We start from the raw sequence: 27,255 nt of genomic DNA, 5'->3' as shown, positions 1-27,255 counted from the left end.
AGCCCTTGGCATCGCAGACGCTCGTGAGCAGTGTGGGTGCAATAATTGAATAACATGTGACGCTCGCGCACGCGATGTGTCTGGTCTGGTCAGCATGTAAGGGGATGCATTTTCACCATAGTTTTTGATGGCAGGCCACTCTGGTAGGACTACATTATGATCAAATAGCCACAGTAGCCTACTTGACCACTGTTAAAACTGTAACTTAAAGCGGTTACAGCCTCAGTTTTCACAGTAAAACTGTAACTTAAAGCGGTTACAGCCTCAGTGTTCACAGTAAAACTGTAACTTAAAGCGGTTACAGCCTCAGTGTTCACAGTAAAACTGTAACTTAAAGCGGGTACAGCCTCAGTGTTCACAGTAAAACTGTAACTTAAAGCGGTTACAGCCTCAGTGTTCACAGTAAAACTGTAACTTAAAGCGGTTACAGCCTCAGTGTTCACAGTAAAACTGTAACTTAAAGCGGTTACAGCCTCAGTGTTCACAGTAAAACTGTAACTTAAAGCGGTTACAGCCTCAGTGTTCACAGTAAAACTGTAACTTAAAGCGGTTACAGCCTCAGTGTTCACAGTAAAACTGTAACTTAAAGTAGGTACAGCCTCAGTGTTCACAGTAAAACTGTAACTTAAAGCGGTTACAGCCTCAGTGTTCACAGTAAAACTGTAACTTAAAGTAGGTACAGCCTCAGTGTTCACAGTAAAACTGTAACTTAAAGCGGTTACAGCCTCAGTGTTCACAGTAAAACTGTAACTTAATGCGGGTACAGCCTCAGTGTTCACAGTAAAACTGTAACTTAAAGTAGGTACAGCCTCAGTGTTCACAGTAAAACTGTAACTTAAAGCGGTTACAGCCTCAGTGTTCACAGTAAAACTGTAACTTAAAGTAGGTACAGCCTCAGTGTTCACAGTAAAACTGTAACTTAAAGTAGGTACAGCCTCAGTGTTCACAGTAAAACTGTAACTTAAAGCGGTTACAGCCTCAGTGTTCACAGTAAAACTGTAACTTAAAGTAGGTACAGCCTCAGTGTTCACAGTAAAACTGTAACTTAAAGCGGTTACAGCCTCAGTGTTCACAGTAAAACTGTAACTTAAAGCGGTTACAGCCTCAGTGTTCACAGTAAAACTGTAACTTAAAGCGGTTACAGCCTCAGTGTTCACAGTAAAACTGTAACTTAAAGCGGTTACAGCCTCAGTGTTCACAGTAAAACTGTAACTTAAAGTAGGTACAGCCTCAGTGTTCACAGTAAAACTGTAACTTAAAGCGGTTACAGCCTCAGTGTTCACAGTAAAACTGTAACTTAAAGTAGGTACAGCCTCAGTGTTCACAGTAAACACGCGCTGGAAGTTGCACAGAATTTTCACAACGTTCAAGTTTGCGCCCTGCAGACCTGAAATTTGCTCAGTGCCACAAATAATTTGAGGGAACATTTGCGACGATACTCTCGGTCGACATAAACACTTTTTTTTTGTCGGGGACAGTCCTAGTGTAGAGTGAATTAAACAGTTCCGCTGTTAATGTATCCCTTGTTTATAAGAATATAGTAGAGCTTTGAGATACAATTGGTTGGAAGAGGTTGTGTGTGTGTGTGTGTATTGTACTGCATTACAGTAGAGCTAGCTTTGGTTAGAAGCTAGTCTACAGACGTAGTGTTAGTGGGTATAACCCATATAGACGGTCCTTGTGTGTGTTGGTGGCATCGGTCTCTGCCTGGGCTGGGCAGCTTTGAATGGGCTATCTGGCTGTGGATAGAGAGCAGGGGGGTTACACTGAGGAGAGGAGAGAGATGTCCAGAGAGTCAGGATGGGCAGACGGATGGACGGACGGACAGACAAGCAGAAGGGCAGAACAAGCAGCAGTCTGGACACTCAGGCGGGCGAAGAAGCGCAGCAAGGCTTGCTCCAACCACAGTAAGAACCAAAAGGTTATGATCAGTTCCACTTTTAATTTAGCTTTTAAATTCGCCCAATTCTTCAGTTTCAATATCGACCTCTATATGTAACTCAGATTCAATGGGAATATACAGTGTTGTTTTCCAGTAGGGCCTCCAACAGGTGTAGGAAGGAAAAGAATAGTGAGGTAGATGTTAACCCTATAGACTTACCATAGGCTGGGGCGGCTGCAGCACTGTATCCATATGGAGTCCCGAAGCCTGTCACACATGTTAAAGCCATGTAGACTATTAGTATCGCTGGTTCACTGGACATAATGATAACACACACACACTCACATACTCACATACTCACATACTCACTCACACACACACACACACACACACACACACACACACACACACACACACACAGAGCGTTATGGCAGGGAACTGGACAGGACAGACAGAGACAAAACACACACAAAAGATCACCCACATACTTCCATGTACCTGGTATCTGTGTGTATCCTGGTGCAGCGGCTGTGGTAATGAAGGCTCCACTGGTCAGGGCTGCTGCTCTACCTCTCCCCCTGGCCACCTGGGCTGCTACTGCTGAGGCTGCCACTGCTGCAGCTAGGGAACCTTTCATCTACAGGGACACAGAAACAGTACTGTAAACAGGCTGTACTGATGACTGACCAGACTACCCTGTAAACAGGCTGTACTGATGACTGACCAAACTACCCTGTAAACAGGCTGTATTGATGACTGACCAGACTACCCTGTAAACAGGCTGTATTGATGACTGACCAGACTACCCTGTAAACAGGCTGTACTGATGACTGACCAGACTACCCTGTAAACAGGCTGTACTGATGACTGACCAGACTACCCTGTAAACAGGCTGTATTGATGACTGACCAAACTACCCTGTAAACAGGCTGTATTGATGACTGACCAGACTACCCTGTAAACAGGCTGTACTGATGACTGATCAGACTACCCTGTAAACAGGCTGTATTGATGACTGACCAGACTACCCTGTAAACAGGCTGTACTGATGACTGACCAGACTACCCTGTAAACAGGCTGTATTGATGACTGACCAGACTACCCTATAAACAGGCTGTATTGGTGACTGACCAGACTACCCTGTAAACAGGCTGTATTGATGACTGACCAGACTACCCTGTAAACAGGCTGTACTGATGACTGACCAGACTACCCTGTAAACAGGCTGTACTGATGACTGACCAGACTACCCTGTAAACAGGCTGTACTGATGAGACTATCCTGATGACTGACCAGACTACCCTGTAAACAGGCTGTACTGATGAGACTATCCTGATGACTGACCAGGCTACCCTGTAAACAGGCTGTATTGATGACTGACCAGACTACCCTGTAAACAGGCTGTACTGATGACTGACCAGACTACCCTGTAAACAGGCTGTACTGATGACTGACCAGACTACCCTGTAAACAGGCTGTACTGATGACTGACCAGACTACCCTGTAAACAGGCTGTATTGATGACTGACCAGACTACCCTGTAAACAGGCTGTACTGATGACTGACCAGACTACCCTGTAAACAGGCTGTATTGATGACTGACCAGACTACCCTGTAAACAGGCTGTATTGATGACTGACCAGACTACCCTGTAAACAGGCTGTATTGATGACTGACCAGACTACCCTGTAAACAGGCTGTATTGATAGTTTGGAAAGAATCTCTATTAGAGACTGTCTCAGGTTGAGAAGGTCATAGAGGAAGTATTGATACCTGATAAGATTCTTCAGGTAGCCTAGCGGTTACGAGCATCGGGGCCTTGAACAAGGCACTTAACCCTAATTGCTCCTGTAAATTGCTCTGGATAAGAGCGTCTGCTAAATGTAAATGTAAACAAGCAGTATTGACTACTGATCAGGACGGTAACTCTCCAGGAACAGGGTTGGAGTGAAACCCTACAGGACGGTAACTCTCCAGGAACAAGGTTGGAGTGAAACCCTACAGGACGGTAACTCTCCAGGAACAGGGTTGGAGTGAAACCCTACAGGACGGTAACTCTCCAGGAACAGGGTTGGAGTGAAACCCTACAGGACGGTAACTCTCCAGGAACAGGGTTGGAGTGAAACCCTACAGGACGGTAACTCTCCAGGAACAGGGTTGGAGTGAAACCCTACAGGACGGTAACTCTCCAGGAACAGGGTTGGAGTGAAACCCTACAGGACGGTAACTCTCCAGGAACAGGGTTGGAGTGAAACCCTACAGGACGGTAACTCTCCAGGAACAGGGTTGGAGTGAAACCCTACAGGACGGTAACTCTCCAGGAACAGGGTTGGAGTGAAACCCTACAGGACGGTAACTCTCCAGGAACAGGGCTGGAATGAAACCCTACAGGACGGTAACTCTCCAGGAACAGGGTTGGAGTGAAACCCTACAGGACGGTAACTCTCCAGGAACAGGGTTGGAGTTAAACCCTACAGGACGGTAACTCTCCAGGAACAGGGTTGGAGTTAAACCCTACAGGACGGTAACTCTCCAGGAACAGGGTTGGAGTTAAAACCTCCAGGAGGGTAGCTCTCCAGGAACAGGGCTGGAGTGAAACCCTACAGGACGGTAACTCTCCAGGAACAGGGCTGGAGTGAAACCCTACAGGACGGTAACTCTCCAGGAACAGGGCTGGAGTGAAACCCTACAGGACGGTAACTCACCAGGAACAGGGTTGGAGTGAAACCCTACAGGACGGTAACTCTCCAGGAACAGGGCTGGAGTGAAACCCTACAGGACGGTAACTCTCCAGGAACAGGGTTGGAGTGAAACCCTACAGGACGGTAACTCTCCAGGAACAGGGCTGGAATGAAACCCTACAGGACGGTAACTCTCCAGGAACAGGGTTGGAGTGAAACCCTACAGGACGGTAACTCTCCAGGAACAGGGTTGGAGTGAAACCCTACAGGACGGTAACTCTCCAGGAACAGGGTTGGAGTGAAACCCTACAGGATGGTAACTCTCCAGGAACAGGGTTGGAGTGAAACCCTACAGGACGGTAACTCTCCAGGAACAGGGTTGGAGTGAAACCCTACAGGACGGTAACTCTCCAGGAACAGGGTTGGAGTGAAACCCTACAGGACGGTAACTCTCCAGGAACAGGGTTGGAGTGAAACCCTACAGGACGGTAACTCTCCAGGAACAGGGTTGGAGTGAAACCCTACAGGACGGTAACTCTCCAGGAACAGGGTTGGAGTGAAACCCTACAGGACGGTAACTCTCCAGGAACAGGGTTGGAGTTAAACCCTACAGGACGGTAACTCTCCAGGAACAGGGTTGGAGTGAAACCCTACAGGACGGTAACTCTCCAGGAACAGGGTTGGAGTGAAACCCTACAGGACGGTAACTCTCCAGGAACAGGGTTGGAGTGAAACCCTACAGGACGGTAACTCTCCAGGAACAGGGTTGGAGTGAAACCCTACAGGACGGTAACTCTCCAGGAACAGGGCTGGAGTGAAACCCTACAGGACGGTAACTCTCCAGGAACAGGGTTGGAGTGAAACCCTACAGGACGGTAACTCTCCAGGAACAGGGTTGGAGTTAAAACCTCCAGGAGGGTAGCTCTCCAGGAACAGGGTTGGAGTGAAACCCTACAGGACGGTAACTCTCCAGGAACAGGGCTGGAATGAAACCCTACAGGACGGTAACTCTCCAGGAACAGGGTTGGAGTGAAACCCTACAGGACGGTAACTCTCCAGGAACAGGGTTGGAGTGAAACCCTACAGGACGGTAACTCTCCAGGAACAGGGTTGGAGTGAAACCCTACAGGACGGTAACTCTCCAGGAACAGGGTTGGAGTGAAACCCTACAGGACGGTAACTCTCCAGGAACAGGGTTGGAGTGAAACCCTACAGGACGGTAACTCTCCAGGAACAGGGTTGGAGTGAAACCCTACAGGACGGTAACTCTCCAGGAACAGGGTTGGAGTGAAACCCTACAGGACGGTAACTCTCCAGGAACAGGGTTGGAGTGAAACCCTACAGGACGGTAACTCTCCAGGAACAGGGTTGGAGTGAAACCCTACAGGACGGTAACTCTCCAGGAACAGGGTTGGAGTTAAACCCTACAGGACGGTAACTCTCCAGGAACAGGGTTGGAGTTAAACCCTACAGGACGGTAACTCTCCAGGAACAGGGCTGGAGAGCCCTGCTCTAAAAGATTGAAATTGCTAACTGACCACTCAGACTGTAAACAGACTGTAAACAGAAAGTATTGATAGCTGATCAGAGAGACAGTATTGATAACGTACAGCGTGTTGAGGGATGATCTTCTTCTTCTTGATAGCGGTGGCGTTGGGACCAGAGAACAGTTTCTCCAGAGCAGCCAATGCAGCGGATGCCTTCGCTACCTTCTTATTAGGCCCCGCCCCCCGGAACTTCTGACCATCCACCTCCACCTGGAGAGAGAGGGAGACACACACACAAGTAGATTCAAGTAAGATTGTGTTGGGTAAAGAAGAGCTGATCAAATGTGTCTTTAGTTTGCATCGATAAGGATTTGTATTTTATTTACTCATCTAAAAGGTATATAACGTATACTGTATACGTCACTATCTATTGCATCTTAGCCGCTCTGTCACTGCTCATCCATATATTTTATACTTATATATTCTCATCCCATTCCTTTACTAGATTGTGTGTATTAGGTTTTGTTATGTATTTGTTAGATATTAGGTTATGTTGTGTATTTGTTAGATATTAGGTTATGTTGTGTAGTTGTTGGATGGGACAACACTACACTACTCTGGAGGGAGGTGGAGGTGGATATTACCTGTTAGATGCTGCTCTACTCTGGAGGGAGGAATGACTGGATGGGACAACACTACTCTGGAGGGAGGAATGACTGGATGGGACAACACTACTCTGGAGGGAGGAATGACTGGATGGGACAACACTACTCTGGAGGGAGGAATGACTGGATGGGACAACACTACTCTGGAGGGAGGAATGACTGGATGGGACAACACAACACTACTCTGGAGGGAGGAATGACTGGATGGGACAACACTACACTACTCTGGAGGGAGGAATGACTGGATGGGACAACACTACACTACTCTGGAGGGAGGGAGGAATGACTGGATGGGACAACACAACACTACTCTGGAGGGAGGAATGACTGGATGGGACAACACTACACTACTCTGGAGGGAGGAATGACTGGATGGGACAACACAACACTACTCTGGAGGGAGGAATGACTGGATGGGACAACACAACACTACTCTGGAGGGAGGAATGACTGGATGGGACAACACAACACTACTCTGGAGGGAGGAATGACTGGATGGGACAACACTACACTACTCTGGAGGGAGGAATGACTGGATGGGACAACACTACACTACTCTGGAGGGAGGAATGACTGGATGGGACAACACTACACTACTCTGGAGGGAGGAATGACTGGATGGGACAACACTACACTACTCTGGAGGGAGGAATGACTGGATGGGACAACACAACACTACTCTGGAGGGAGGAATGACTGGATGGGACAACACTACACTACTCTGGAGGGAGGAATGACTGGATGGGACAACACTACTCTGGAGGGAGGAATGACTGGATGGGACAACACTACTCTGGAGGGAGGAATGACTGGATGGGACAACACTACACTACTCTGGAGGGAGGAATGACTGGATGGGACAACACTACACTACTCTGGAGGGAGGAATGACTGGATGGGACAACACAACACTACTCTGGAGGGAGGAATGACTGGATGGGACAACACTACACTACTCTGGAGGGAGGAATGACTGGATGGGACAACACTACTCTGGAGGGAGGAATGACTGGATGGGACAACACTACACTACTCTGGAGGGAGGAATGACTGGATGGGACAACACTACACTACTCTGGAGGGAGGAATGACTGGATGGGACAACACTACACTACTCTGGAGGGAGGAATGACTGGATGGGACAACACTACACTACTCTGGAGGGAGGGAGGAATGACTGGATGGGACAACACTACACTACTCTGGAGGGAGGAATGACTGGATGGGACAACACTACACTACTCTGGAGGGAGGAATGACTGGATGGGACAACACTACACTACTCTGGAGGGAGGAATGACTGGATGGGACAACACAACACTACTCTGGAGGGAGGAATGACTGGATGGGACAACACTACCCTGGAGGGAGGAATGACTGGATGGGACAACACTACACTACTCTGGAGGGAGGAATGACTGGATGGGACAACACAACACTACTCTGGAGGGAGGAATGACTGGATGGGACAACACAACACTACTCTGGGAAAGACTGATGGACTGATGTAGTATCTGATGAGCTAGCCAGCTAGTGTGCACCAACCTCCATTGAGTTGTATCAAAGTTCTTAGAGAGTCAGTGTGTGTGTGTGTGTGTGTCTTATATACTGTTCCAGTGGAGAAACGGCCGGTGCATTCCTCACCTCCATGGCGAAGCGTTTGTCATGGCTGCCCCCGCTCTCTGATATGAGCTCGTACTTCAGACCTCTGCGTTTCTCATTGAGCTCCATGACAGGGTTTTTACCGCTGGCCGTCAGAATAGGACCCTGAGTTCGGACCTGCGAGACCACACGAACAGAATAAACATGTGATTACAGACAGATAACATAACCAGCAACACTGGATCACCAGAGAATGTACACTATATATACAAAAGTATGTGGACACCCCTTCAAATTAGTGGATTTGGCTATTTCAGCCACACCCGTTGCTTACAGGTGTTTAAAATCGAGCACACAGCCATGCATTCTCCATAGACAAACAATGGGTTTCCATGGCCGAGCAGCCGCACACAAGCCTAAGATCACCATGCGCAATGCCAAGCGTTGGCTGGAGTGGTGTAAAGCTCGCCACCATTGGACTCTGGAACAGTGGAAACGAGTTCTCTGGAGTGATGAATCACGCTTCACCATATGGCAGTCCGATGGACGAATCTGGGTTTGGCGGATGCTAGGAGAACGCTACTTGCCCGAATGTATTGTGCCAACTGTAAAGTTTGGTGGCGGAGGAATAATGGCACTGTTTTTCATGGTTTGGTCTAAGCCCCTTAGTTCCAGTGAATGGAAATCTTAATGCTACAGAATACAATGACATCTATGCTTCCAGTGGGAAGGCCCTTTCCTGTTTTACCATGACAATGCCCCCATGCACAAAGTGAGGTCCATACAGAAATGTTTTGACTAGATCGGTGTGGAAGAACTTGACTGGCCTGCATAGAGCCCTGACCTCAACCCCATTGAACACCTTTGGGATGAATTGGAACGCCGACTGAGAGCCAGGCCTAACCACCCAACATCAGTGCCCAACCTCACTAATGCTCTTGTGGCTGAATGGAAAAAAAGTCCCTGCAGCAATGTTCCAACATCTAGTGGAAAGCCTTCCCAAAAGAGTGGAGGCTGTTATAGAAACAAAAAGTGGGGACCAACTCCATATTAATGCCCATGATTTTGGAATGAGATGTTCCACGAGCAGGTGTCCACATACTTTTGGTCATGTAGTGTATATTGCTTCTGGTGGCCTTGCGTGTGCGTGTGTGTGTGTGTGTGTGTGCGCGCCCGTTACGAGACAGGGACATTTTCATTGTTCATTTATTATGGATACCCACATACATGTAGATATGTTATGCTCATCAAAGACAATGCTGACCACTCTGTCTCCATGTACCAGAATGCTGCCGTTGGTAAGGACATTCTCACCTTCACTGTTAAGGCTGCAAGTACTGTCAACAAAATACAACCTAGCACTCTGGTACCCTGCAAACCATGATCCATTTTGTATTCTACATGAGTCAAATGTAATGGAGTCCATTGCCCATGTTGTAAATGGCTGCTGTTCATAGAAGGATGCCAAGAAGCTGCTTAATACCAGCCCCCCGTGGCATGCTGGGATGCCTCGGGTGTAGGTGCAAGCTGGTGGCGCTGATATTTGGCAGTCTCGGCAAGGTACATAGGCTTGCAGGGTGTGGCCTCCAGATTGCGGGTCAGACAAAAACTAGGGCAAAGCAATTGGCTAGGTACTGCTCTGTTTCAGCTGTCGTGGGCAGCCTAGCTGTGTGGAGAAGGAGATGCTTTCTGTACCCTTGAGTGCCACGCATACAGGGACCTTTGAAATGTTTGGATCCTTTTCTTGTACATTTGATTGGTGGATTCAAATAAAGTATGTAAAGTGTGTGTGTGTGTGTGAGTGTGTGTGAATGTGTGTGTGTGTGTGTAGTGTACCTCCAGTGTATTTGAGCTGTCTGAGTGTGTTGTGTTATTGCTGTGTGTGGACGATTCACTTCTCCCCTCTCCGTCTGACTTCTCGTCTGCACTGCAGTCCAGGTCCGTATCAAACCCTGTAGGGTAACCCATCGCCTGAAGGACCTAGACAGAGGAGGAGAGGAGGATAGGCAGAAGAGCAATAGAGGGAAGTGGAGGAGGATTAGAAGAGAAAGAGGAAGAGAGGAGGAAGTGAGAAAGTGGGGAGGAATAGATGGAGGAAGAGGAATGAAAGCAAGTCAGGCACAAATCCATATCCAACCACTTCTGATTCCTTCCTCTAAAACTATCCCAATGTTCATTCACTTCTTAACAATACTACTGTCGGTCCTGAATTCCGGTTCTGAGTGACTGAGTTTAATCTCCAACACTGTATTACTATAATACCAGGTTCCCTACAGGCTAATTCACCAGCAGCAGCACAGTACCGTTGGGGCTTCTGTAGTCAGTGGACCGGTACCTTTCTCTGTGTGGATGGAACAGGAACACCCTTTTCTCTCCTCTCCTCTCCTCTCCTCTCCTCTCCTCTCCTCTCCTCTCCTCTCCTCTCCTCTCCTCTCCTCTCCTCTCCTCTGCTCACACAACAGATGTGTCTGAATCACATACTTCTCTCCTCACACAACATAACAGATGTGTCTCTGGCCTACTAACTTACTTATATCTTATACAATAATATTACCTATCTGTCTGTCTAGACTGTGACCCTGTATACAAACACTAATGCCCCCATGCTGTTGCTGCTATACAACTATTAGTACTATCTAGTAGTTCTATCACACCGACCCGACCTGAACCGACCCAGATGTTTAGTTTCACAGTCCTTTCTAGCACAGCTCCATCTACTATGGTGAATGTGTAAGCAAGCCGGCCAAGTACAGCCTGCAACACTCCCACACTGTACACTGCATTGTAAAACACACTCACAAATCAAATCATATCAAATGTTATTTGTCACATGCTTCGAAAACAACAGGTGTGGACTATTAGTGACATGCTTACATACGGGACCTTCCCAACATTACAGAGAAAGGTAGAATAATAATAACACAATGAGTAATGATAACTTAGTTATATACACTGGGTACCAGTACTGAGTCAATGTGCAGGGGTACGAGGTCATTGAGGTAGATATGTACATATAGGTAGGGGGTCAAATGACTAAGCAACAGGATAGATAATAAACAGTAGCAGCAGCGTTTGATGAGACAAAAGAGTTAGTGCAAAACAGGTCAATGCAGATAGTTAAATAGTTAATCAATATCTACTCTGACTAACTATTTATCAGTCTTATGGCTTGGGGGTTAGAAATCAAATCAAATTTTATTTGTCACATACACATGGTTAGCAGATGTTAATGCGAGTGTAGCGAAATGCTTGTGCTTCTAGTTCCGACAATGCAGTAATAACCAACAAGTAATCTAACCTAACAATTCCACAACTACTACCTTATACACACAAGTGTAAAGGGATAAAGAATATGTACATAAAGATATATGAATGAGTGATGGTACAGAACGGCATAGGCAAGATGCAGTAGATGGTATAGAGTACAGTATATACATATGAGATGAGTAATGTAGGGTATGTAAACATAAAGTGGCATAGTTTAAAGTGGCTAGTGATACATGTATTACATAGAGATGGCAAGATGCAGTAGATGATATAGAGTACAGTATATACATATACATATGAGATGAGTAATGTAGGGTATGTAAACATTATATTAAGTGGCATTGTTTAAAGTGGCTAGTGGTACATTTTTACATAATTTCCATCAATTCCCATTATTAAAGTGGCTGGAGTTGAGTCAGTATGTTGGCAGCGGCCGCTAAATGTTAGTGGTGGCTGTTTAACAGTCTGATGGCCTTGAGATAGAAGCTGTTTTTCAGTCTCTCGGTCCCTGCTTTGATGCACCTGTACTGACCTCGCCTTCTGGATGATAGCGGGGTGAACAGGCAGTGGCTTGGGTGGTTGTTGTCCTTGATGATCTTTATGGCCTTCCTGTGACATCGGGTGGTGTAGGTGTCCTGGAGGGCAGGTAGTTTGCCCCCGGTGATGCGTTGTGCAGACCTCACTACCCTCTGGAGAGCCTTACGGTTGTGGGCGGAGCAGTTGCCGTACCAGGCGGTGATACAGCCCGACAGGATGCTCTCGATTGTGCATCTGTAGAAGTTTGTGAGTGCTTTTGGTGACAAGCCGAATTTCTTCAGCCTCCTGAGGTTGAAGAGGCGCTGCTGCGCCTTCTTCACAACGCTGTCTGTGTGGGTGGACCAATTCAGTTTGTCCGTGATGTGTACACCGAGGAACTTAAAACTTTCCACCTTCTCCACTACTGACCCGTCGATGTGGATAGGGGGGTGCTCCCTCTGCTGTTTCCTGAAGTCCACAATCATCTCCTTTGTTTTGTTGACGTTGAGTGTGAGGTTATTTTCCTGACACCACACTCCGAGGGCCCTCACCTCCTCCCTGTAGGCCGTCTCGTCGTTGTTGGTAATCAAGCCTACCACTGTAGTGTCATCCGCAAACTTGATGATTGAGTTGGAGGCGTGCATGGCCACGCAGTCGTGGGTGAACAGGGAGTACAGGAGAGGGCTCAGAACGCACCCTTGTGGGGCCCCAGTGTTGAGGATCAGCGGGGTGGAGATGTTGTTACCTACCCTCACCACCTGGGGGCGGCCCGTCAGGAAGTCCAGGACCCAGTTGCACAGGGCGGGGTCGAGACCCAGGGTCTCGAGCTTGATGACGAGTTGAGGGTACTATGGTGTTAAATGCTGAGCTGTAGTCGATGAACAGCATTCTCACATAGGTATTCCTCTTGTCCAGATGGGTTAGGGCAGTGTGCAGTGTGGTTGCGATTGCGTCGTCTGTGGACCTATTGGGTCGGTAAGCAAATTGGAGTGGGTCTAGGGTGTCCGGTAGGGTGGAGGTGATATGGTCCTTGACTAGTCTCTCAAAGCACTTCATGATGACGGAAGTGAGTGCTACGGGGCGGTAGTCGTTTAGCTCAGTTACCTTAGCTTTCTTGGAAACAGGAACAATGGTTGCCCTCTTGAAGCATGTGGGAACAGCAGACTGGGATAAGGATTGATTGAATGTGTCCGTAAACACACCAGCCAGCTGGTCTGCGCATGCTCTGAGGACGCGGCTGGGAATGCCGTCTGGGCCTGCAGCCTTGCGAGGGTTAACACGTTTAAATGTTTTACTCACCTCGGCTGCAGTGAAGGAGAGCCCGCAGGTTTTGGTAGCGGGCCGTGTCAGTGGCACTGTATTGTCCTCAAAGCGAGCAAAAAAGTTATTAAGCCTGTCTGGGAGCAAGACATCCTGGTTCGCGACGGGGCTGGTTTTCTTTTTGTAATCCGTGATTGACTGTAGACCCTGCCACATACCTCTTGTGTCTGAGCTGTTGAATTGCGACTCTATTTTGTCTCTGTACTGGGACTTAGCTAGTTTGATTGCCTTGCGGAGAGAATAGCTACACTGTTTGTATTCGGTCATGTTTCCGGTCACCTTGCTCTGGTTAAAAGCAGTGGTTCGCTCTTTCAGTTTTGCGCGAATGCTGCCGTCAATCCACGGTTTCTGGTTTGGGAATGTTTTAATCGTTGCTGTGGGTACGACATCGTCAATGCACTTTCTAATGAACTCGCTCACCGAATCAGCATATTCGTCAATGTTGTTGTTGGACGCAATGCGGAACATATTCCAATCCGCGTGATCGAAGCAGTCTTGAAGCGTGGAATCAGATTGGTCGGACCAGCGTTTAACAGACCTGAGCGAGGGAGCTTGTTGTTTTAGTTTCTGTTTGTAGGCTGGAAGCAACAAAATGGAGTCGTGGTCAGCTTTTCCGAAAGGAGGGCGGGGGAGGGCCTTATATGCGTCGCGGAAGTTAGTATAACAATGATCCAAGGTTTTACCAGCCCTGGTAGCACAATCGATATGCTGATAGAATTTAGGGAGTTTTGTTTTCAGATTGGCCTTGTTAAAATCCCCAGCTACGATGAATGCAGCCTCAGGGTGTGTGGTTTCCAGTTTACAAAGAGTCAGATAAAGTTCGTTCAGGGCCATCGTTGTGTCTGCTTGGGGGGGAATATATACGGCTGTGATTATAATCGAAGAGAATTCCCTTGGTAGATAATGCGGTCGACATTTGATTGTGAGGAGTTCTAGATCAGGTGAACAGAATGACTTGAGTTCCTGTATGTTGTTATGATCACACCACGTCTCGTTAATCATAAGGCATACCCCCCCGCCCCTCTTCTTACCAGAAAGATGTATGTTTCTGTCGGCGCGATGCGTGAAGAAACCAGCTGGCTGCACCGACTCCGTTAGCGTCTCTTGAGTTAGCCATGTTTCCGTGAAGCAGAGAACGTTACAATCTCTGATGTCTCTCTGGAATGTTACCCTTGCTCGGATTTCATCAACCTTATTGTCAAGAGACTGGACATTGGCGAGTAGTATGCTAGGGAGTGGAGCGCGATGTGCCCGTCTCCGAAGCCTGACCAGGAGACCGCTACGTTTGCCCCTTTTACGGCGTCGCATAGGGTCGCCGGCTGGGATCAGATCCATTGTATTGGGTGGAAGGCAAAACACTGGATCCGTTTCGGGAAAGTCATATTCCTGGTTGGAACGATGGTGAGTTGACGTTGCTCTTATATTCAGTAGTTCCTCCCGACTGTATGTAATGAAACCTAAGATTACCTGGGGTACCAATGTAAGGAAAACACATAAAAAAACAAAATACTGCATATTTTCCAAGGAACGCGAAGCGAGGCGGCCATCTTGGTCGGCGCCGGAAGTCGAGTGCTTCCGGCGCCGGAACCTGTTCAGGGTCCTGTTGGTTCCAGACTTGGTGCATCGTTACTACCTACCGTGCGGTAGCAGAGAGAACAGTCTATGAATTGGGTGGCTGGAATCTTTGAGAAATGTTTAGGCCTTCCTCTGACACCGCCTGGTATAGAGGACCTGGATGGTAGGGAGCTCGGCCTCAGTGATGTACTCGGCCGTACGCTCCACCCTCTGTAGTGCCTTGCGGTCGGATTCCAAGCAGTTGCCATACCAAGTGGTGATGCAGCCAGTCAAGATGCTCTCAATGGTGCAGCTGTAGAACCTTTTGAGGATCTGAGGACCCGTGCCAAACCTTTTCAGCCTCCTGATGGGGAAGAGGCAGTGTCGTGCCTTCTTCACGACTGTCTTGGTGTGTCTGGACCATGTCAATTCCGTAGTGATGTGGACACAGAGGAACTAGAAGCTCTCGAACCCGCTCCGCTACAGCCCTGTCGATGTGGATGGGGCGTGCTTGGCATTCTGTTTCCTGTAGTCCAGGATCAGCTCCTATCTATTGCTGACGTTGAGGGGGAGGTTGTTGGGATACGTATGTACGTCCGGTCACTGTGGGGACGACGTCGTCGATGCACTTATTAATGAAGCCGGTGAATGATGTGGTAAACTCTTCAATGCCATCGGACAAATCCCGGAACATATTCCAGTATGTACTAGTAAAACAGTACTGTAGCTTAGAATCCGCTTCATCGGACCACTGGTACTTCCAGTTTGAGTTTTTGCTTGTAAGGAGGAATCAGGAGGATAGAGTTATGGTCAGAGGGCAAGGGAGAGCCATGTATGTGTTTCTGTGAGTGGAGTAAAGGTCATCTAGTTGCACAGGTGACATGCTGGTAAAAAATGTTTCCTGCATTGAAATCCCTGGCCACGAGAAGTGCCGCCTCTGGGTGTGGATTTTCTTGTTTGATTATGGCCCTCTGCAGCTCGTTGAGTGCGGTTTTAGTGCCAGCATCAGTTTGTGGTGGTAAATAGACAGCTACGAAAAATATAGATGAAAACTCTTGATATATATAGTATGGTCTACAGCTTATCATGAGGTATTCTAACTCAGGCAAGCAAAAACTCAAGACTTCCTTAATATTAGAGATTGCGCACCAGCTGTTGCTAACAGAGAGACACTCCTCCCCCCTCATCTTACCCAAGGCTGCCGACCGTTCTTGACGATGCATGGAAAAGCCAGCGAGATGTAAATTATCCATGTCCTTGTTCAGCCACGACGCCGTCAAACATAGAACATTACAGTTCTTCAGGTCCCGTTGGTAGGATAATGTTGAACAGAACGTCAAGTTTGTTCTCTAGTGATTAAGTTTGCTAACAGGACAGAGGGTAGAGGCGGTTTATTATCTCGCCAACGGAACAGAGGGTAGAGGCGGTTTATTATCTCGCCAACGGAACAGAGGGTGGAGGCAGTTTATTATCTCGCCAACGGAACAGAGGGTAGAGGCGGTTTATTATCTCGCCAACGTATTTTGGTCAGGATGCCGGCTCGTCTGCCTCTTTTGCGCGGTCGCTTCCTCTTTCGAATCCCGGGCATTAGGGCCTGGTCCGGAGTAAGCAGAAGTAGAAATTGTAATCCGAGGTTATTGATCGCTCTTCTGATCTCCAGAAGTGATTTTCAGTCATTGGAAATTAATGGCTGAGACATTATGTACAAAAAAAGTTAAGATCAGCTTCATTTTTTTATAGTAGAATTGATCAGGAGCCTATCAAACGGCTGCTATCCACTGCAGCGCCATCTCAGTTGACCAGGGGTACTTGCCCTTTATTTAGCCCATTCCCCCCTCGACGCACACTTTTTATTTACCTCCCCTTCCCAACATGTATCCACCTCTTCTCTCAGTGACCTGGCATATAGGGATCTTTTACCTTCACAGCAACATGCAGCTTGGCGGTTTTCTTGGAGGAGCCTGAGGCTTCGTGCACAGTGCTGTCTACGTCTACAGACATGGTGAAGACAGGAGCGTGGACCGGGCCGGACTGGGACAGCAGCTTGTACTGCAGACCTGGACGTATCTGATTCAGACGCATCAGAGCATTCATTGGTTGGTTGGTGTCTATTGCTTTGCTGTCGAAGACTGGAGGATAGGTGGAGTAGAGAAAGAGTAAAGGAGAGACAACGAGAGAGAGAGAGAGAGAAAGGGAGCGATAGAGAAAGGGAGACAGCGAGAGATAGAGAGAAGGGGAGAGAGAGAGAAAGGGAAACAGCAAGAGAGAAAGGAAGACAGAGAGTGATAGAGAGAGATAGGGAGAGAGATACAAGAGAGGGTAAACAAAATAAGAGTGATTGTTGTTCAATCAACAGTCTTAAATACATGGTGATATTATAAATGCTTATTGACAGAACACTGTACATGAGAAGTTGCCTTGGAGCTTTGTATTGTGTTTTTGAATATTACAAAAGGGGACCCTTGCTTCCAAAGTAGAGCTGGGCGGTATACCGTATTTTACTATATACCGGTATTGATTTACGGACCGGTTTGGGTTTTTACTTCACCTTCTCTAACGGTACGTGAATGTTTGGTTTGTTAAATGTGAAAAGCTGTGTGTAACGTCTATTTTTATAGTTTACTCCGTTACTTGAGTCATCCCTCTCCTCTCACTCCACGCCCCTTTCCACACAGACCTGGTCACACCCCGTCACTCAAGGAGAGCATTTGTTGTTGCTTGACCACGAGACACTTGCGTTCAGTCTGCATGGTCAATGCAGCACATGCAACAATGTTGATGACAACAATGCTGTTTCCACTTTGATTTTAATATACATCCACAAGCGTTCTATAATTACAATATTAGTTTGTTTCTTACATCTGCAAACAGCTAGTTTGTATTTTCTTAGCAAGCTAAATCGTGTTAGCCACCAATGCTAATCGCTAGTTAGCTGGCCAGTACTGAGTCAGAGCAAACGTAGCTAGCTAATACAGTCTGATACCAGTACTGGTGGAGGCCTAAATCACCATGTTGTTTGTGCAACAGTATCTTTTAAATCAAACAGGAATAGGTGAAGCATGAACATGTTGGCTATATGAATAAAAATGTAATGTAGCCAATGATTATAGGGTCCCCGAGGAAACACGGAACATCACTTTGTTTCCTGTCACACTAACTCATCCATGGCATTTTCATTCGTTGTCATGTCAAACAACACTGTATTCAAAGTGCCCACTATTGTTTATATTCTAACTATAGAATTATAATAAACATTCTATTTCCATGATTCCAAAAGTTCTCCCAAGTGTTTTGATCTCATTCCCAATTGCAACATTTGGTTAAAAATAAGGCCTAGTATTTTTGCCCATATCGTGGCAGTGTGGAAATGATCTCAAATTAGTGCAGGAAATGCAGAAATTTATGAAAATGCAGGAAATTATTTTTGGTTGAAGTTGAATTGAACAGTATAAAACAATCAGAATGGAGAAAGACTCATTGAAATCACTTAGAATATATGTGTTGCCACCCTAGGATCACTACTCATAAAGCACCCTAGGATCACTCACTACTCATAAAGCACCCTAGGATCACTCACTACTCATAAAGCACCCTAGGATCACTCACTACTCATAAAGCACCCTAGGATCACTCACTACTCATAAAGCACCCTAGGATCACTACTCACTACTCATAAAGCACCCTAGGATCACTCACTACTCATAAAGCACCCTGGGATCACTACTCACTACTCATAAAGCACCCTAGGATCACTCACTACTCATAAAGCACCCTAGGATCACTCACATGATATGATATTTTGGCCATATCGCCCCCTATTCCAAAGACCATAATTTCTGCCTAATTCTAACATAGTAGCACTACCCAACTACCATCTCAAAACACAAAAACAGTTTGATAGAATCCTCAGGCAACAGCTTCACATTCTGACTATTCTATTCCAGAAGCTCATTGCTAAATCTGTTTCCTTCTAACCAATCTCTTTTCCTCTAACTGGGAGGACAGGATAAGGGACAGCTGGATGGCTTAGAGAAAATATAGAAATCAATAATGATTGATTTCCAGGTGGGTTGTGTTGTATCTGCCTTCAGCGAAAGAACTAGAGATAGAGACGGGGAAAGGAAAGCCTGGTCCCAGATCAGTTTATTACAGCCTGGTCCCAGATCAGTTTATTACAGCCTGGTCCCAGATCAGTTTATTACAGCCTGGTCCCAGATCAGTTTATTACAGCCTGGTTCCAGCTCAGTTTATTACAGCCTGGTCCCAGATCAGTTTATTATAGCCTGGTCCCAGATCAGTTTATTACAGCCTGGTCCTAGATCTGTTTATTATAGCCTGGTCCTAGATCTGTTTATTCTGTATAGCCAACTAGAGAAACTACTGGCCGTAATTGTCCAAGAAAAATGTCTGTGGACAATTAAGTTTATCTTATATTATCACATGGCCCAGGTCAAATGACTGAGCAAGGTCAGGGGGGCAGAGCTGACCTTTCCTCAGGTTCCTCTTCATTTTCTTGATGAGGTCTTTGTCGTCCGTGGGCCCGTCCTCATAAGGCCTCTTTAGCCCGGAGCCCTCCCTGTCTGACCAGGGGTACTTCTGGGGTTTACTAGAGGGTAGAGGGTCCATCTCCAGCACCTTGTAGATCTGACCAAACGCCATCAGTCTCAGGGAGTGCTGAGAGAGAGAGAGAGAGAGAGAGAGAGAGAGAGAGAGAACTTAAGGAAAGCTTTGACTATGTACAGACTCAGTGAGCATAGCCTTGCTATTGAGAAAGGCCGCCGTAGGCAGACATGGCTCTCAAGAGAAGACAGGCTATGTGCACACTGCCCACAAAATGAGGTGGAAACTGAGCTGCACTTCCTAACCTCCTGCCCAATGTATGACCATATTAGAGAGACATATTTCCCTCAGATTACACAGATCCACAAAGAATTTGAAAACAAATCCAATTTTGATAAACTCCCATATCTACTGGGAGAAATTCCACAGTGTGCCATCACAGCAGCAAGATTTGTGACCTGTTGCCACAAGAAAAGGGCAACCAGTGAAGAACAAACAGCATTGTAAATACAACCCATATTTATGCTTATTTATTTTAACTTGTGTGCTTTAACCATTTGTACATTGTTACAACACTGTGTATATATAATATAACGTCTTTATTGTTTTGAAACTTCTGTATGTGTAATGTTTACTGTTAATTTGTATTGTTTATTTCACTTTTGTATAATATCTACCTCACTTGCTTTGGCAATGTTAACACATGTTTCCCATGCCAATAAAGCCCCTTGAATTGAATTGAATTTTGAGAGAGAGAGAGAGAGAGAGAGAGAGAGAGAGAGAGAGAGAGAGAGAGAGAGAGAGAGAGAGAGGAGAGAGAGAGAGGAGAGAGAGAGAGAGAGAGAGAGAGAGAGAGAGAGAGAGAGAGAGAGAGAGAGAGAGAGAGAGAGAGAGAGATATGAGACGGAAAGACTTAACAACAGACGAAGGAGGAAAGAGACAGGCAGGAGGACAGAAACAAAGAGAAAAACAGGACAACTGGAGTGTAGTCTACTGGTAAAGCTGCCAACTCCGGACCACACATCTCCTCCCCGGCGATGGGGGTTCGAGCATTGTCTCGGCCAATCTGACAAAGCCCCTCAACAGTCTACAGTCTAAAACAGACAGTAGAAAGACAGGTCAAAGCCCCTCAACTGTCTACTGTCTAAAACAGACAGTAGAAATACATTTAAATAAAACAAATTGTTTTACTGTTGTTTGTTTTTACCTCTTCAGCAACAACTGCCATCACAGTTGCCAGGCGTCACTGGGTTTACTTAGCAACAGTAGCTCCAGTACTAACTCCAGGTAAACAATACAAGCAGATCATTTGAGCAGCACTTTGCTGTGGCTGAAACTAGTGACATAGAGAAGTCATTGGGTCTTCATGGTGCACTGTATCTATGACTATGTCTGCAGGGAAATATTTTGTGGATATCGTGATTGTCAGTTTAACACCACCTGTTCTTCACTGAGAGGATGATGAAAGGAGAAGCAGCACAGACTTACCTAAGATAAAATAGATGCCTTTGGGGCTAAACGCACACAAACGCACACAAACACACACAAACACACACACACACACACACACACACACACACACACACACACACACACACACACACACACACACACACACACACACACACACACACACACACACACACACACACACACACACAGACAGAGAGAGAAACACGTCTCCTTCCTCTCCATCCATCCTCTCTCTCTATCCTATTTCTCCTCTCTCTCCATCCTCTCTCTCCGTCTCCTCTCTTTATCCTTTCTCTTCTTTCTCCTCTCTCTCTATCCACTCTCTCTATCCACTCTCTCTATCCACTCTCTCTATCCACTCTCTCTATCCTCTCTCTCTATCCTCTCTCTCTATCCTCTCTCCATCCTTCCTCTCCATCCTCTCTCTCTATCCTATTTCTCCTCTCTCTCCATCCTCTCTCTCCGTCTCCTATCCTCTCTTTATCCTTTCTCTTCTTTCTCCTCTCTCTCTATCCATTCTCTCTATCCACTCTCTCTATCCACTCTCTCTATCCACTCTCTCTATCCACTCTCTCTATCCACTCTCTCTATCCACTCTCTCTATCCTCTCTCCATCCTTCCTCTCCATCCTCTCTCTCTATCCTATTTCTCCTCTCTCTCCGTCTCCTATCCTCTCTTTATCCTTTCTCTTCTTTCTCCTCTCTCGCTATCCACTCTCTCTATCCACTCTCTCTATCATCTCTCTCTATCCTCATCTCTCTCTCTATCCACTCTCTCTATCCACTCTCTCTATCCACTCTCTCTATCCACTCTCTCTATCCACTCTCTCTATCATCTCTCTCTATCATGTCTCTCTATCCTCATCTCTCTCTATCCTCATCTCTCTCTCTATCCTCATCTCTCTCTCTATCCTCATCTCTCTCTCTATCCTCATCTCTCTCTATCCTCATCTCTCTCTATCCTAATCTCTCTCTCTATCCTCATCTCTCTCTCTATCCTCATCTCTCTCTCTCTATCCTCATCTCTCTCTCTCTATCCTAATCTCTCTCTCTCTATCCTCATCCCTCTCTCTCTATCCTCATCTCTCTCTCTATCCTCATCTCTCTCTCTATCCTCATCTCTCTCTCTATCCTCATCTCTCTCTCTCTATCCTCATCTCTCTCTCTCTATCCTCATCTCTCTCTCTATCCTCATCTCTCTCTCTCTATCCTCCTCTCTCTCTATCCTCCTCTCTATATCCTCTCTCTCCATCCTCTCTATATCCTCTCTCCATCCTCTCTCTCCATCCTCTCTCTCTATACATTTTGTTACGTTACAGCCTTATTCTAAAATGGTTTAAGTAAAAATGTTCCATCATCAATCTACACACAATAACACACAATAATTTGTAATAAAATTACAAATCTAAAAACCTGTTTTTGCTCTGTCATTATGACAGAGCAAAAACAGGTTTTTAGATTTGTAATTTTTTAAAATAAAAATGAATAAACAGATGCGTAAGTATTCAGACCCTTTGCTAGGAGACTCGAAATTGAGCTCAAGTGCATCCTGTTTTCATTGATCCACCTGTGGTAAATTCAATTGATTGGGCATTTGAAAAAGCAAAAAACTGTCTATATAACATCCCACAGTTGACAGTGCATGTCAGAGCAAAAACCAAGCCATGAGGTCTAAGGAATTATTCGTAGAGCTCCGAGACAGGATTGTGTTGAGGCACAGATCTGAGGAACGGTACCAAAACAATTCTGCAGCATTGAAGGTCCTCAAAAACAGTGGCCTCCATCATTCTTAAATGGAAAATGTTTGGAACCACCAAGAATCCTCCTAGAGCTGGCCGCCCGGCCAAACGGGGGAGAAGGGCCTTGGTCAGGGAGGTGACCAAGAACCTGATGGTCACTCTGACAGAGCTCCAGAGTTCCTCTGTGGAGATGGGAGAACCTTCCAGAAGGACAACCATCGCTGCAACACTCCACCAATCAGGTCTTTATTGTAGAGTGACCAGACGGAAGCCACTCCTCAGTAATAAGCACATGACAGCAGTAAAATGTAATTTAAAAAACAGATTAAAAAAACACCTTATGGAACAGCGGGGACTGTGAAGCAACACAAACATTGGCACAGACACACGCACACACAGAGATCTAACATCTCTGGAGAGACCTGAAAATAGCTGTGCAGCGATGCACCCCATCCAACCTGACAGAGCTTGAGAGGATCTGCAGAGAAGATATATACAGGTGTTGCAGTCATACAGGTTTACCAAGCTTGTAGCGTCATACCCAAGAAGACTCAAGGCTGTAATCACTGCCAAAGGTGCTTCAATAAAGTACTGAGTAAAGGGTCTGAATACTTATGTAAATGTGATATTTCATTTTTTTTTTTTTTTTTTTTAAATAAATTAGCAACAATTTCTAAAAACCAATTTTTGCTTTGTCATTATTGTGTGTAGATTGGTCTGAATACTTTCCGAATGTACTGTAAATACACATAAATACGGGCTCTCACACACATCCCAGGGGTAATGAGGCAGGATTGATCGGTGGCCAAGGCAGTGGTTTTCCATGCTCATCATTAGGGTTCAGATCCTGGGTGGGAGGCGGTGAGGCTGGATGGATAAGGTGTGTGTGTGTTTGTGTGCACGCACGCATGTGTGTCGGTGTGGTCCCACTCCACTCACCACAGCCCAGAGCCCAGATAAGAGTAGGTAGCTGAGCAGAGCATCTTTAAGGGCTCTCCCCTGTCTGACAGGAGTCTAATCTCCAGGCCACAGAAGAGATAAGAGGATGGCGCCCCCTGGCCAGCTGCTCTCAAAACTAAACACTCACTGCAGACAACTACACCGAGGACTCTACCTGGACGCTATGGGTAATGACCGATTGGGTTGAAACCTAGGTCTCCTGCATGCCACAAGACTGTGTTAGCCCACTGAGCTAAAGCCTTGGGGCATTAGCACAGGGCATCAGGTCTCAGGCAAGGTTATTTATCCCACGAGTTATAAGTGACAAGTTCCACAGGTGTGAAGTGAGGTGTTACCTGTGCATTGTAGGTGATGGCCTCAGCCTCCTCGTCTGTCATGGCCGTCAGGGTGTTGGTCAGCTCCTTCTCACATGGGTCGTGTAACCCTGGTCCTCCTGGGGGTCGGAAGGAGACTTTATTCAAAAGTGGCATCATCAATGTGACATCATCATATTCTGGTCTTTCCTTACAATATCAATAGAGTATCATAACGTTCCATCCCTTCCTGTGCTTTCAAAACTACAGATCCCCCTCCTCCTCCTTATTTCATACAGACCTCCCCCTCCTCCTCATTTCATACAGACCTCCCCCTCCTCCTCATTTCATACAGACCTCCCCCTCCTCCTCATTTCATAGACCTCCCCCTCCTCCTCATTTCATAGACCTCCCCCTCCTCCTCATTTCATAGACCTCCCCCTCCTCCTCATTTCATAGACCTCCCCCTCCTCCTCATTTCATAGACCTCCCCCTCCTCCTCATTTCATAGACCTCCCCCTCCTTATTTCATAGACCTCCCCCTCCTCATTTCATAGACCTCCCCCTCCTTATTTCATACAGACCTCCCCCCTCCTTATTTCCTACAGACCTCCCCCCTCCTTATTTCATACAGACCTCCCCCTCCTCCTCCTTATTTCATACAGACCTCCCCCTCCTTATTTCATACAGACCTCCCCCTCCTCCTCATTTCATACAGACCTCCCCCTCCTTCTCATTTCATACAGACCACCCCCTCCTCCTCATTTCATAGACCCCCCCCTCCTCCTCATTTCATAGACCTCCCCCTCCTTATTTCATAGACCTCCCCCTCCTTATTTCATAGACCTCCCCCTCCTTATTTCATACAGACCTCCCCCTCCTTATTTCATACAGACCTCCCCCTCCTTATTTCATACAGACCTCCCCCTCCTTATTTCATACAGACCTCCCCCTCCTTATTTCATACAGACCTCCCCCTCCTTATTTCATACAGACCTCCCCCTCCTTATTTCATACAGACCTCCCCCTCCTTATTTCATACAGACCTCCCCCTCCTTATTTCATACAGACCTCCCCCATCCTTATTTCATACAGACCTCCCCCTCCTCCTCCTTATTTCATACAGACCTCCCCCTCCTCCTCCTTATTTCCAACAGACCTCCCCCCTCCTCCTCCTCCTTATTTCATACAGACCTCCCCCCTCCTCCTCCTCCTTATTTCATACAGACCTCCCCCTCCTCCTCATTTCATAGACCTCCCCCTCCTCCTCATTTCATAGACCTCCCCCTCCTTATTTCATACAGACCTCCCCCTCCTCCTCATTTCCTACAGACCCCCCCCCCTCCTTATTTCATACAGATCTCCCCCCTCCTCCTCCTTATTTCATACAGACCTCCCCCTCCTCCTCCCCCCCTTATTTCCAACAGACCTCCCCCTCCTCCTTATTTCATACAGACCTCCCCATCCTTATTTCATACAGACTTCCCCCATCCTTATTTCATACAGACCTCCCCCATCCTTATTTCATACAGACCTCCCCCTCCTCCTTATTTCCTACAGACCTCCCCCCTCCTCATTTCATACAGACCTCCCCCTCCTCATTTCATATAGACCTCCCCCCTCCTCCTCCTTATTTCATACAGACCTCCCCCTCCTCCTTATTTCATACAGACATCCCCCTCCTCCCCCCTCCTCCTTATTTCATACAGACCTCCCCCCTCCTCATTTCATACAGACCTCCCCCTCCTCCTCCTTATTTCATACAGACCTCCCCCTCCTGCTCCTTATTTCATACAGACCTCCCCCTCCTTATTTCATAGACCTCCCCCCTCCTCCTTATTTCATACAGACCTCCCCCTCCTCCTCCTTATTTCATACAGACCTCCCCCCTCCTCCACCTTATTTCATACAGACCTCCCCCCTCCTCCTCATTTCATACAGACCTCCCCCTCCTCCTCATTTCATACAGACCTCCCCCTCCTCCTCATTTCATACAGACCTCCCCCCTCCTCCTCATTTCATACAGACCTCCCCCCTCCTCCTCATTTCATACAAACCTCCCCCCTCCTCCTCATTTCATACAGACCTCCCCCCTCCTCCTCATTTCATACAGACCTCCCCCTCCTCCTCATTTCATACAGACCTCCCCCCTCCTCCTCATTTCATACAGACCTCCCCCCTCATTTCATACAGACCTCCCCCCTCCTCCACCTTATTTCATACAGACCTCCCCCTCCCCCTCCTTATTTCATACAGACCTCCCCCCTCCTCCTCCTTATTTCATACAGACATCCCCCCTCCTCCTCCTTATTTCATATAGACCTCCCCCCTCCTCCTCCTTATTTCATACAGACCTCCCCCTCCTCCTTATTTCATACAGACCTCCCCCTCCTCCTCCTTATTTCATACAGACCTCCCCCTCCTCCTCCTTATTTCATACAGACCTCCCCCCTCCTCCTTATTTCATACAGACCTCCCCCTCCTCCTTATTTCATACAGACCTCCCCCCTCCTCCACCTTATTTCATACAGACCTCCCCCCTCCTCCTCATTTCATACAGACCTCCCCCCTCCTCCTCATTTCATACAGACCTCCCCCCTCCTCCTCATTTCATACAGACCTCCCCCCTCCTCCTCATTTCATACAGACCTCCCCCCTCCTCCTCATTTCATACAGACCTCCCCCCTCCTCCTCATTTCATACAGACCTCCCCCCTCCTCATTTCATACAAACCTCCCCCCTCCTCCTCATTTCATACAGACCTCCCCCCTCCTCCTCATTTCATACAGACCTCCCCCCTCCTCCTCATTTCATACAGACCTCCCCCCTCCTCCTCATTTCATACAGACCTCCCCCCTCCTCATTTCATACAGACCTCCCCCCTACCTCCCCTCTTCCTCCTTATTTCATACAGACCTCCCCCCTCCTCCTCCTTATTTCATACAGACCTCCCCCTCCTTCTCCTTATTGACTGTTCACCCAGGTGAACTGAATGAGCCTCTGATTCCTACATCATTCAATACTAATGAGTTAGTATTAAATTATCAATATCGTAAAATATCATCAACCTGATCATCAACCTGATCATCAACCTGATCATCAGAAAGCATTAACAGGATTGTTGTTTTCCCATTTCTGTTTGTAACGGGGAAGAGAGAGAGAGAGTAGAGACAGATAGATAGAACGAGAAAGACAGAGCGAGCGAGAGAAAGAACAGGAAAAGAGAGACAGAAAACCTAGAAGAGAGAGAGCGAGAG

At 46.9% G+C, this 27,255-nt stretch overlaps 1 protein-coding gene across 1 annotated transcript in view; it reads right to left on the bottom strand.

The window, feature by feature from the left end:
* The window catches only part of LOC120044907 (spermatid perinuclear RNA-binding protein-like), a 189,124-nt gene that overhangs the window by 6,564 nt on the left and 155,305 nt on the right, over positions 1-27,255 (bottom strand). The window contains exons 10-17 of the mRNA XM_038989638.1: positions 24,041-24,138; positions 19,462-19,648; positions 16,895-17,103; positions 10,154-10,297; positions 8,360-8,494; positions 6,174-6,320; positions 2,381-2,519; positions 2,102-2,149 (exon numbers count right to left, since the gene is read on the bottom strand). Coding sequence (XP_038845566.1) covers positions 2,102-2,149; positions 2,381-2,519; positions 6,174-6,320; positions 8,360-8,494; positions 10,154-10,297; positions 16,895-17,103; positions 19,462-19,648; positions 24,041-24,138 — 1,107 coding nt within the window. The remainder of the gene's footprint in view (positions 1-2,101; positions 2,150-2,380; positions 2,520-6,173; positions 6,321-8,359; positions 8,495-10,153; positions 10,298-16,894; positions 17,104-19,461; positions 19,649-24,040; positions 24,139-27,255) is intronic.

Source organism: Salvelinus namaycush, chromosome 3 (genome assembly GCF_016432855.1).
Source record: "Salvelinus namaycush isolate Seneca chromosome 3, SaNama_1.0, whole genome shotgun sequence".
Taxonomy (NCBI): domain Eukaryota; kingdom Metazoa; phylum Chordata; class Actinopteri; order Salmoniformes; family Salmonidae; genus Salvelinus; species Salvelinus namaycush.
Note: the sequence above shows the minus strand (reverse complement) of the source record. Positions and strands in the feature narration are given on the sequence as shown.